At 34.3% G+C, this 13726-nt stretch overlaps 1 protein-coding gene across 7 annotated transcripts in view; it reads left to right on the top strand.

Moving 5' to 3' along the window:
* The window catches only part of LOC123673246 (focal adhesion kinase 1-like), a 335822-nt gene that overhangs the window by 10391 nt on the left and 311705 nt on the right, over window positions 1-13726 (top strand). For 2 of the 7 annotated variants that reach the window (XM_045607753.1, XM_045607732.1), the window contains exon 1: window positions 11733-11986. The exons of 1 other annotated variant lie outside the window; for it this stretch is intronic. In XM_045607753.1, the coding sequence (XP_045463709.1) occupies window positions 11916-11986 (71 nt within the window). In that variant the 5' untranslated portion in view covers window positions 11733-11915. Of the gene's footprint in view, window positions 1-11721; window positions 11987-13726 lie in introns of those variants that run through there. 4 more of the 7 variants (XM_045607724.1, XM_045607746.1, XM_045607727.1 and 1 more) reach the window with 4 other exon arrangements.

Below are 13726 nucleotides of genomic sequence, written 5' to 3'. Positions count from 1 at the left end.
TATATATATATATATATATATATATAACAAGTGTTAGGATGTGCAACACTTGAAAGAAACAACAAGTTTCAAGTTTCAAGTGTTGCACATCCTAACACTTGTTATAACATATATATATATATATATATATATATATATATATATATATATATATATATATATATATATATATATATATATATATATATATATATATATATATAACAAGTGTTAGGATGTGCAACACTTGAAAGAAACAACAAAGAAACAGAGTCAACAACAGAAGCCAGCAGTCCATTTGTGGTTTCTTTCAAGTGTTGCACATCCTAACACTTGATCACCGTACTGATGAGGGCCGAAAGCCCGAAACACGTGTCTACGGTTAGTAATTCTCTGACATTTGTTTAGAGTTAGATAAAGCTCTCTTAGCTTTTGATAACTAAGTGAATTTTTTTTCATTGTTTTTTTATCAATAACTGCAGAAATTTCAATTTTAATTAAAAGTTTGACATTGAGTTATTTGTTTTATTTCTACTCTGGTAGAGGAGTCGACACTTTGTTCTTAAGACAGGCACATCTCTACCTGGCGCCCATTATTAATTTCCATCGAATTTTGAAGAACTCACTCTCATCTTCACTGAGTGTAGTCGCGAGCCGTATTTTAGCCTTGTGACCCGGCTTATTCAAGGTCGACACGTCACACCAAACACCTTCAACCGTGAACATCCTCACAAAGTGCGAGGAGGTTCTTATATGTATAATTGTTCGAAATAATGAAAAATGTGGGTTCTTATTTGAAAATCTTGTGCTTTGATGTATTTGAGTTTTCCAAGTTCATGATCTTCTGATGAAAATCGTTTTTCGAAAAAAACATTTTGCAGAAATATTTGAAAAATGTGAGTCGCTCTCTTTCTTTTTTATTAAAAATCTCATTTACTCATGAACATTTGGAATTTTACCCAAGTTAGGGCAATTGATGAAATTGTCATCAATAAAGCTAATGATGAAATAATATACTGGGTGTGTCATTTGAAATAAAGAAGAAAGACCATTTTCTCGAACCTCGTCATGGAAATTTCCAGCATAAAATTATGATAAGTTTTCCATAAGCTAAAGAGCTATTTATTTATTCATTTATTTATTCTAATTTTATTTATTTAAGACAAATAGGAATACAAACAGGTAAAACCCAATACAGCATTGACAATTAATATATCATACAAGATATTGAAATAATGAAAACAAAATTCAAGATTAAACATAACATGAGTTGAGGATGATTAGCGTACTGAAAAAACGAAAGGCAACTTTAATTTTAGAATTCTTTTCAATTCATGGAGTTGAACATTGAAAATATCAACACCACATGAAAAAGAATTAAATATTGACAGCATTCTATGCAGTGGCTAATTTTGGGTTATGTTAACTCTACGGAAAGGAACCTCGAATAAATCACGGGATCTTAGTCTTCTCTCCGGTACTCTAGAATCCATAGATTCAAGAATTTCTGGGACATAAAGTATATCATTCACTAATTTGAGAAGCAGACACATGTCATTCAGTCTTCTACTATTCTCCAAGCTTAATATTCTGAAACTTCGTTGAATTTCGGTGAAGTCATGATCAATAATCTGAATTTTACTTCTGAAAGACAAGAACCTCAAGAATTTATGTTGCACACTTTCTAATCTACTAATATAACATCTATACTGTGGATTCCATATTGACGTTGCAAAGTTAAGCCTACTGAATACAAATGAAAAGTGAAGAGTCAACAATAATTCATTTTTCTTGAACAATTTTCCATGCCTGAGAGTGAACCCGAGCATCTTATTCGATGACTCAATAACACCGTTAGTATGCACGTCAAATGTTAATTTTGAGTCCAGATATACCCACAGATCTCTCACAGCATCTTCCTGCTTTATAATCGCCTGATTGATATTGTAATCAAATGCAAAGGTGTTGATATTCCTAGTGAAAGATATTTTGAGGTATTTGTCAAAATTTAGATACAGGAAATTTACAGAGCAGTATTTATAAAACCTGTCCAAAGCTTCCTGAAGTTTTATACAGTCTTCGAAACACCTTATCCTCAGAAATATTTTGAGATCATCAGCGTACACCAAGAACTCAGCATAACGAAAGCAGCAGGATATATTGTTCAAATAAATAATGAAGAACAAGGGCCCCAGATGAGATCCCTGAGGAACAAGGGGGAGGGGTACATACTTCTGTATAAGGTTGTTTTATGCTATAAAAGACCTCCACCTGAGACTATAGATCTGAATTTGATAAAAGAGAAATCTAATCGACCTCTGATAAATCGGTATTGATTGCCTCGAAATCGGCCTTTTTAAAATTGAGCCGATATTCAGTAGGTTCCTTCAAATAGTTATAATTCTTAAAATCAAACAAAAAACAGCTGGGTGATGGTCATCCTCATTAACAATTGGGACACACGATCTAGTTAGCTCTTTCACCCTGAATTTGTTACACAATACCAAATCCAAAATTGTTTGAATTGTAGATCTTATTAAACTGCTTAAGTTCAAGGAAATTAAAAGTGTCAATTATACCTGTCCATTTACTGTCCACCCCTAGCGCCCTCATATTTTCACCCACCGGTTGACACTCCCACCTCACCATAGAAGAGTTGAAATCGCCACACACCAATATCACCCATTTTTTCCATTATTCTCCTCAACGTTTCCATGAAAGATGCAGATTGATTGCCCAGCGGTAGATACACACAACAAATTTAAACATTTTCATTGTTCATATTCATTACTACCCAAATATCCTCCGTGTTGCCCTCAAACTCCGGAACATGTCTAGAGTTAAAACGATCCCGAACAATCAAAAAAACACCACCTCCATCTTTTTCGTTCGAATTTTATGCACAGCGATCATAACGAAAGATGGTATAACCACTTCCGATAAGTTCGTGATCATAACCACCGTCTATCAGTCGATTGTCAAATATCAGTAAACTAGCCAATTCAATAAAATATCTACTTCTGGTAGAAGAAAGATATTTAGACAGGATGTCTGATACAAAAACTGACAATTTGGATGTGGGGGTGCTAACAGATGATATTATTGGTCTCAAGGCAAGAGTGGGTTTGTGGATCTTTGGTAAACCGTAGAATCTAGCAGGGACTGAATTGTAAATGTACAGTAATTTACCTTGTATTTGTGTTATGTGGCCCTGACTGACCCATCGCTTAATCAATGCATTACATTTACCTTGTGTAGTAATGGTTGGATCTCTGTTTGGAAGAAGTTGTTAATACTGTTCATTGAGCAAAATTGTGTTGGAGAGCTCTATGTACTGATCCTTATCCATCAATACCGTGACATTGCCTTTATCAGCCCGTAACACAAGCAATTCTTGATATTCACCTAGGTACCTCTTACAGTGGTAAAATTCTCTCTGGAAAACATTATTGGTCCTTTTTCCAGGTTTGATGTAGTTGGTGACTATATTAACAGCTTGGGAACGTTTGATGTTCTTTCCCTCATCTGACAGTCGTATCATTAAGATCAATAATGCTCTCTACATCTGACAACAGCCTCGACATTGAAACCTCCTTTAAAGGAATATCAATGCCGAGCTTGGGGCCCAGTGCTAGGAATTTCAATATTCTATCTGGTATAATGACGGAACTAACATTCTTAACCCACCTTTTCTGTGGTTCCACTCTCTTTAGAAGTTCATCCGATAGAGCTCTCACCTTCATCAGATTTCTCTCCTTGATAGCAGCAAATACTCTTCTGTACCTTCTGGACTCGTAAGATTCAAAACGACTTAGCATCTCTGGTGGAAGCAACCCCTCCAAGATCTGCCACAACCTGGAAGAATCACACTCCATTCTTCCTATCCTGGTCACAGTCACAGTTATCTCAAATTGAAGAACGTACAGTAATTTACCTTGTAAATTAATACATAACACAAGTACAAGGTAAATTACTGTACATTTACAATTCAGTTCCCGCTAGATTCTATGGTTTACCAAAAATCCACAAACCCATTCTTGCCTTGAGACCAATAATATCATCTGTCAACACCCCCACTTCCAAACTGTCAGTTTTTGTTTCAGACATCCTGTCTAAATATATTTCTTCCACCAGAAGTAGATATTTTATTGAAGATTCCTTTGCTTTTGCCCAATGTGTGAATGGTTTCCAGTTACCTGTTGATTATGTCCTGATCAGCCTGGACGTTGTATCTCTTTTCACCAATATTCCTGTAGAGCTGGCAGTCTCAGCTGTTGAGAACAAGTGAAATACTATCAAAAACCACACTAATCTACCAAAAGAAGAATTCATCCATGCCATTAAGTTCCTGTTTTCTTCGAACTATTTCCTTTTTAATGGTAGGTTCTTCAAACAGGTGCTCGGTTCCCCTATGGGTTCCAACTTCAGTCCGTCCATTGCTGAAGTAGTAATGGATTTCCTTCTGGACTGCATTCTTGTTAGCATTCCTTTTCACATTCCTTTCATCAAGAAATATGTTGATGATCTAATATGTGCTGTACCTAAAGACCAGGTTGCTTTCGTTCTAAACAGGTTCAACAGTGAACATGAAAGTATACAGTTTACGTTGGAGGAAGAAACAGCGAGTGGTGTCCCATTCCTGGATACAAGGGTGATTCGAACACTGGAAAATAGGCTGATTCTGGATTGGTACCGAAAGCCAACAAGTTCAGGGAGATACTTACACTATTTTTCCAATCATCCACATGGACAAAAGGTAAACATGATTTTAGGATTGAAGAATCGCATCGAAAAAGTTGCCCATCCAAGTCTAAGGCAGCAGAATCTGAGGTTATTGTTACAATTGATGCTAGAGAATGGATACCCAAAGAGGTTGTTGTCCAGATTAATATACAATACCACTCCTTCGAGACAGCCAACGAATGGAGAGAGGGGCGCATTCACCACTGTGGACACTGAGAACGTAGATAGAATTCTTTACTCTTCTATTCCCCTAATAAATGGTATGACTAATGCATTAATTAACCTCCTTAAGACCACACAAATTAAATTGATTCCGAAATCTTATTTTAAAATTGACAGACTATACAGTCGAGTGAAAGATAGGATGACTGTTGATAATATGAGTGGTGTGGTATATTGTATTCCATGTTCAATATGTAGTGAGGTGTATATTGGTCAGACATCTCAGCTTTTGAAGAGAAGGATTGCTCAACACAAGAGCGACATCAAGAATCCAAATAAGATTTGTGCCCTAGCAGACCATACCCGGGACAAAGATCACCCAATGAATTATGATTCCACCAAAATTCTTGAATGTGCAGTTAGTGGAAAGAAAATATGTTTCTTAGAGATGTACCATATTAAACGCCACACTTGTTCTATGAATTACAGAAGGGATGTAATAGTTATTTATAATACAAGTGCAGAAGGCATTGATATTCTTCCACGAGTTCAAAATTCAAAAACGAGCCACGAAGTGGCGAGTTTTGGAATGAACGAGTGGTAGAATGAGCCTTCTGTACGAGTATTATACATTATTTTCTCTAATTCATTGCATTTTCAATGAAATTAATGAAATATTTTCATAAATATAATTTAGTGATTTTTGCATTGAAAAATGTTGGTTGGCAGAACTGATTCCTTTAAGGCAAATTGATGAATTGACAGATAAAGCCGTAGCGGAAAGTTCGGAGTACCAACATAGAATAATAAAATATAACCATGAAAACTGTGCGTTTCTGATATATTCTCGCACGATTTTGTTCTACAAGATGTGGAAGAATGAACGGAATAACCACAGAATTAGAGAAACAATATTAGCTCCATCTATACTTATTTGATTCATTATGACCAGTTTGGTGGCAGTGAATTGGATGGATCAAATGGAATGAATATTTCCACAAGTTCTACAGTCGGGATAACGTAATAATGAAATCTGTGTTCCGGACTATTTCTGTGAGAGGGGATTGGATTCGGTTCATGGAGTCTTTCAATAATCGCATTTGTTCTGAGTTCGGTGAGAGGGAATTACTGCGACCAAGTGTGATTTAATGCTATTCTATGTTTCATTTGTCATGTGCGTGTATTCTGTGGCAAGTCTGGTTGACAACATTTTTGACAACCTCTCATTTTGTTGATTATTCTGTTTACCTTATTTACATATGATAATTGATTTCTACTCTTGTGCTAACGAAATATCAGATCTTTTTTCGCTGAATTTGTTGATGTTCTTGTTCATTGCTTTCTTGAGAGCTATTGATTTGTGTTCAAATATGATCTTTACAACTCTGTATTTCGGTATGTACTATTTTTACATGTTTTGTGATTGCCATGTTTTTGACTGTTTTCTATTGCTATATATATATATATATATATATATATATATATATATATATATATATATATATATAGTTATAAGTATGATAAGGGGTGTGGGAAAATTGATAAGTGTTATAATTTCACTCTTCTTTATTTCTTTTAGTCGACGTTTCGATCCCGATGGGGATATATATATATATATATATATATATATATATATATATATATATATATATATATATATATATATATATATATATATATATATATATATATATATACAGGGTGTTCTGATTTGTTTCCGACAAACTGAAATGGGTGATAGATCACATCATTTTAAGCAAAAAAGTTCCTATGAACATGAGTCCGGAAATGCTTCGTTTCCGAGATACAGGGTGTTAAAGTTGAAAAAATAATTCACGTTTTCTTTAATATGTTTTGACTGCTTCGAAATCCTTTCATAAAATTATTCCTATTCAAATATTAAATTAAAATTCATTTTGAAAATTTCTAAGGCGAAATGCATGCGGATTTTCTATTGCCCACTAATAAGTAGAAGTGGTATTCTATGTACTTGTTGTTTTTAAGTGTTCTGAATATTCTGTTTCTTGAAATATTGCGTTGTTGGGATGCTTTACGAATACTGAGTTTTTATTTTCTTCGAAGGTCTGTAAAATCCTATTTCTCTGTAGATGATTTCTTCTTTGTATGCTTCGTTCGGGCCTTTGGTAACCAATACCATTTTCCTGTATTTGTTGATAAGCTATTAACTTAGTTAACTATAATTATAATTAATGACATCTGAACCTAACACACTTTAAATCTGTCATTGTGTATAGCCATTTTAAATCTATTGCCGCAACAATTGTTGAATGTAAAACAATCAATCATTCGAAGATGTCATTTGTGCATTCAACAGAACGGTGGACATTTCGAACACCTTCTTTAAAAATTATTATGTTATTTTTTTTTGTTCTAAATTGTTACTTCTAAAAAATTTTTGATTTAAAATTATTACAAATTTGTTTCTACATGTTTTAAAGATTACAAAAATATGGATTTGGCTTTAAATGCGTTTTCCTCTGAAACGGTTGCCCCTAGCAACTTAACTAGAAAAGTCAGGGGAATTGATTTTTTTAGTCCAGAATGACGTACAGGGTAGCACAGAAAAGTTGCAACAGTTTAAAGGGGACGAAATGATTGCCAGTGGCGCCCTCTAGAAAATACAACCAAATCGACCACAAATTTCAATTTCTCTCCTCAAAAAACCCTATGTACCAACTTTCATGCAATTATTTGGAATCAGTAGAATGATATTCAAGAAAACGCGAATTATTTTTTCAATTTTAACACCCTGTATCTCGGAAACGAAGCATTTCCGGACCCATGTTCATAGGAACTTTTTTGCTTAAAATGATGTGATCTATCACCCGTTTCAGTTTGTCGGAAACAAATCAGAACACCCTGTATATATATACTTCGCGGTTCCCCAAGACAACAACTTGGCGAAGACCTACGCGGAAAAGATCTGGAAATATGAGGCACTAGCACATCAGATTAAAGATATCTGGAAGCTTAAAAGCGTAATAATTAAGCCCCTGGTCATAACTGTAAATGGTCTCGTCCACCGTAAGAGCACTCAACATCTCAAAGAGCTAAATCTACCTAACAACACAATCACATGGATGCAGAAGGCTGTGATTTTGGGAACCGTGAATATCTTACGGAAGGTCGTATACCCCCATTGATCAAAAAGAAGGTTATCCTTGATGCCTCGGCGTCCGGATAACTCTACGAAACCCACTTATAAGTGTGAAATTAAAAAAAATATATATATATATATATATATATATAATAGATAACAATGTTAGGATGTTTCGATCTAGGAAATTCAGTGATACACTTTTATATCATCCAAGCTTTCGGTAAGTGTATCACTGAATTTCCTAGATCGAAACATCCTAACATTGTTATCTATTAGATATATTGCGATCAATAATTTTCTTACGAATTATATATATATATATATATATATATATATATATATATATATATTTTCCTGTTTCAAACGTAAACAGCAATACTAAAATCTTGCGATCTTTGGTACAACTAATCCACAACCATAATATGATAACCCTTTAATACTCAATTTCCTACAACAGGTTTTTCATTTTTATATTCCTGTGAATTCAACTAACTGTATCTGAATGTATCGAGTGTTCCAAATTTGTTGACTACTGAGGGGATCTCTGACTCCCTTTGAGCTAGAAAAAAATTTATGGCTCATTTTCGGGCACTGTTTTTATAGATTCCATTAATGTAATAATTATTTTTTATTACCATTAGTTTTGAAGTTATAATAGAAAGAATAGGTGAAGGTATCAGTCACAAGGAACTATTTATGTATAATTTATTCAGCAGCAACGTTTCGGGAAATTTATTCCCTTCCTCAGGCTAAAAACAATTTTACCTAAATTAGTAATGGGTAACATGAGATCTTGAATATGAACCAACTAAAAATATACTCTCAGCAAAACAATATAGAACAAACACACAGGTTCACCGTGTATTACAATTGAAAAAACAAACAATCAACACTCGAAACTGGAACATAAAAAACGCAAATGAAAATTACACCAGCTCACCTTGTGAATAAGAAATTACGATGTGAATCATTTGAAGAAATTCAAATTCGTGGAGAAAATAAAAATAACAATTTTCTTTCATCTCGGGGATCCAAACAAACTCTCTGACGTATCGGTCGCAGGTTCATCCATTCGAATGTAACACAGAACTGCACCAGATGGAAAGTGATATGTCATGAAGATTATAATTTTATTTCTTTAATCAGGTTCGAATATACGATGTTCAGTGAACCTATATCAGACCGCGCATTGATTGAATTCGGGTGTCTCTTGATGAAGAGCATCTCTTTTAATTACGTTTGAACCAATTGTTCTCCCTGGTCAGAATTTTCGCGTCATCAAAATCAAACTGATGTCCCTCAGACATGGCATGCTGTGCAAGCGCAGTTGTGTTGGATTGTTTCATGCAATCTGACTGATGTTGTTTAATCCTGGTACCAAAATACTGTCTAGTTTGTCCGATATATGTACCTGTACAATCTTTACAATTGACTCTGTAAACCAAACCCGATTGCCTGTAATCCGGATCCCTGTCCTTAAGTTGGGAAAATAGTTTTCTGACGGTCTTATTATAATATGAGACGATAATTGATGACGAATTCCTCATAACTTTTATCAACCTCTGGCTTAATCCCGGTATATAAATAAGTTTATTGTACTTTTTATCAGCACCATCCGAGTCAGGTGGACAACTAGGAGTCACCATAGGAGTAGAAGTGTGAAAAATTCTACTAACAAGGCTTCTCGGGTACCCATTCTGAATGAGTAAAGTTCAGAATGGGTACCCGAGAAGCCTTGTTAGTAGAATTTTTCACACTTCTACTCCTATGGTGACTCCTAGTTGTCCACCTGACTCGGATGGTGCTGATAAAAAGTACAATAAACTTATTTATATACCGGGATTAAGCCAGAGGTTGATAAAAGTTATGAGGAATTCGTCATCAATTATCGTCTCATATTATAATAAGACCGTCAGAAAACTATTTTCCCAACTTAAGGACAGGGATCCGGATTACAGGCAATCGGGTTTGGTTTACAGAGTCAATTGTAAAGATTGTACAGGTACATATATCGGACAAACTAGACAGTATTTTGGTACCAGGATTAAACAACATCAGTCAGATTGCATGAAACAATCCAACACAACTGCGCTTGCACAGCATGCCATGTCTGAGGGACATCAGTTTGATTTTGATGACGCGAAAATTCTGACCAGGGAGAACAATTGGTTCAAACGTAATTTCAAAGAGATGCTCTTCATCAAGAGACACCCGAATTCAATCAATGCGCGGTCTGATATAGGTTCACTGAACATCGTATATTCGAACCTGATTAAAGAAATAAAATTATAATCTTCATGACATATCACTTTCCATCTGGTGCAGTTCTGTGTTACATTCGAATGGATGAACCTGCGACCGATACGTCAGAGAGTTTGTTTGGATCCCCGAGATGAAAGAAAATTGTTATTTTTATTTTCTCCACGAATTTGAATTTCTTCAAATGATTCACATCGTAATTTCTTATTCACAAGGTGAGCTGGTGTAATTTTCATTTGCGTTTTTTATGTTCCAGTTTCGAGTTCTATTGATATTAGGAACGATAAGTGCTTTAATTATAATAGAAACTTCTGTTTTTTTGAATGTTAACTATAATAATTTCTGTAACAAATGAAATCGATTTTTTTTCCCTTCCAAAAATGTATAATATGATATGAATTTCTTATCGAACCATGAAAATCGTCAAATCTTTCAGTGTCACACTGCGAATCAAGCGAGTGCTTATATATAATAATCTGTGAATTTCAGATAATTGAAATATTCGTTGGCCACCAAGGTCTCCCGATTTACCTTCTTCAGATTTTTTCTTTTGGTCACATTTAAAGAACAACATTTATCGATTTGGGAACAATGATGTGAAAAAATGAAAAAATCTAACGGTCTTAAATCGTGAGACCTTGAGGTCTTCGAATATTTTAATCATCTGAATTTCAAAGATCATTGAAGATAGGCTATTGGTAGGTTTGGCGTGTGAAACTGAAACTTTTGATGATTTCTATAGTTTAATAAGAAATTTATATAATATCATGTTATATATTTTTGAAAAGGAAAAAAAGCATTTTTATTTGTTGTAGAAATTGTTATGGTTTGAAATAATCCAACCAATAGTGACATTTTAGGATCATCGTTTCGTCGGTTATCATGACTATGAAAAGCAAGATTTATGTTAACGCTTCGCTATGGCCTTACAGAATCCCACCCCAGACCGACCAGTTAAAACATAGAACAACCAAGTTTTCTGAAAACTTTATAATTCAAATATTTATCGGATTTGTCAACTCGATGTGTGCGCAAAAGCATCTAACTCCAGCCTCAATGCTGCAATTTTTGGTTTTTATATTTAATTCTACATATTTCAAAACTTCACCAATTGAAGTTTCGGGTAGGATGGAGATTTCCATCGAGAATTCCGTATTATAAGTGAAATTGATTAAACTATAGGGATACATCTGACTTCAGATTGCCTAGAAATTTCTTCATTTCGAGGTGATCTGTGCACTGCTTCGTCTATCTGCACCCGGATTCATTATTGCTCGCCCTATAATTGAGAGACAACTGAAACAGGGCATAAAGTAAAGCGGTTTATAACGATTGGGGAGTTCCGTCTATTGGACAGCGCTTGCGCGAGGGACAAACATCGCAAACTATTCATTCCTTTTTGCCCCTCAGCAGTTCTGACTTGAACCTCTTATAGTACAATATAATCACGAACAACATCAATATGACGTTTATGATGTTAGTGGGCCACCCTACGAAGATGGCAAAAATAGACATGGTGTTCTCAGGTTAGCGTGATTGGGCGCATTTTACGTTGTTGCGTAAGGGTGGATCGTCGAGAATTGAAACAAACAGCGTTCTTTTCTTAAAATTTATGATTTTCGTTTTGTGATGGTATAGAATGTAGATCATTATGGTGGAGAAGGTGGAGGGTTTCCTAATGTATCGAAAGCCGGTTTACAGGATTTTCCAGTACTTGGAAACGTGAGTTGTTTTTGATAATCGATACTGATTCTCAGCGGCATTTCTGTTTATTTTCATAAAGCTCGAAACCATATTTTATTCCCGTTGTTTATCTTTGGATTTTCAAATGGTCTTGTGTACGCTCTTGTGAATTATTGGAACATTTTTCACTTTTGTGTTTCGAAAATTCTCAGAAATTTGGGCATATACTGAATTCTTATATTCTATGACATTTGGTAATTAATGGTTGATACTATAACTTTCATTTGTTATTTTGGTATTCTGAACAAAAAATGCTTTTTTTTACTGGAATTATAAAAATATTGATTCAGGTCAATTTTTAGATGAGTTTACTTTCCAGTCGAAACATATGTCATTTATATTTTATTCCAGGTTTGTATATTCGAAACCTGAATTGTTACATTTGAAATAGTCTTATATTTACTAGTTGAATATTTTTAAATATCTATTCAACTTTATTATTATCATTGAACTTTACAATAGTGCATAATTGTTCATTCATGCGCCTATTGAAGATATCAGAACTTTTGCATATCAATATTATAAGGGATGTGATTTTTTATGATGTCATTGTTGTCAGTTATTCTATTTGTATGAGGAGCCTATAGCATACCCGACTTCGTCAGGAACATTCGGGTGATTATTTTATATACAGGGACAAACCTAAATAGCCATGTAGATGACACCGGGAGAATCATTTTTGCTTTATGTCATATACCTCGTTTTCGAAGCATAAGCGAGATATAGGGTGTGCAACGTCATTTTTGACCAATATTCTATGAGTGTGGTCAGTTCTGTGAAACCTTGAAGTTAAGGTTTTTGGACAAATCAGAGTATTTTTGAGTGCCCAATTCAGAAAAGGTAAAAAACCTTGAAAAAAAATTCAAAATGGCGGAAAACCTGCAACGTTTGAAATTTTTTCCTCGGTGGTCAATTTAAATTTCATTTTCTGAATGAAATAATTTTTCTAGGAATTTCTGTGAGAAAATTTTTCCAAAAATCGCACAAAATTTTTTTTTTACATGTCTACAGCGGAACAAATATTTCAATAAATTTCACCCAAAATTGATGAAATTTCTCATGATTATACTTTTTTCATACCTAACACGAATTTGAAAACAGAATCGAAAAATATCAAGCGGTTCCTTCATAACGGGCATCCAAAACTCTCCTTCAGTCCTTTAATATAATTGAAAAAAACAGCTGATTGGGCTATAGGGCCAAAATTTTGAAATTGCACTGTCGAAACATTCCAGATAGTATTATAAAATTATCACAAATATAATATTTGCTGTAATTTCAATTAATCTCTGCGGGGGAGTCGAACTCTCGACCTTGAGGTATTACCTGGCAAATGTAGATTTGAACTGAACTGATGTTATTTTTCGTAACTAAGCTTCGGTGAATATTATGGTGAATATTATTCTGCAAGTTCCTTGAAACGAATTTTAAATTGAAGCGAATTCCTCAGATAGGAAATTGAGAGGTATTTGCAGCTGTTGGGGTACTTCAATCATTTTCCAGATATTAATGGTATTTTTATTATTGGGGAAATTTTTAAAAATAATTGCATATTTCGCAAACGTGAAAATAAACAGTACATCAGCAGAAAAATTGCGAAATAATACTCAAATACGAATACACTATCAAGTTCTCTGAATTGTTGGTAACGAAAATTGATATTGTTGGATCAGTTCAAATTTACGTTCTGGGTCATACCTCGAGAGGTCGCGAGTTCGA

Source organism: Harmonia axyridis, chromosome 1 (genome assembly GCF_914767665.1).
Source record: "Harmonia axyridis chromosome 1, icHarAxyr1.1, whole genome shotgun sequence".
Taxonomy (NCBI): Eukaryota; Metazoa; Arthropoda; class Insecta; order Coleoptera; family Coccinellidae; genus Harmonia; species Harmonia axyridis.
This window is presented reverse-complemented; position numbering and strand designations above follow the sequence as displayed.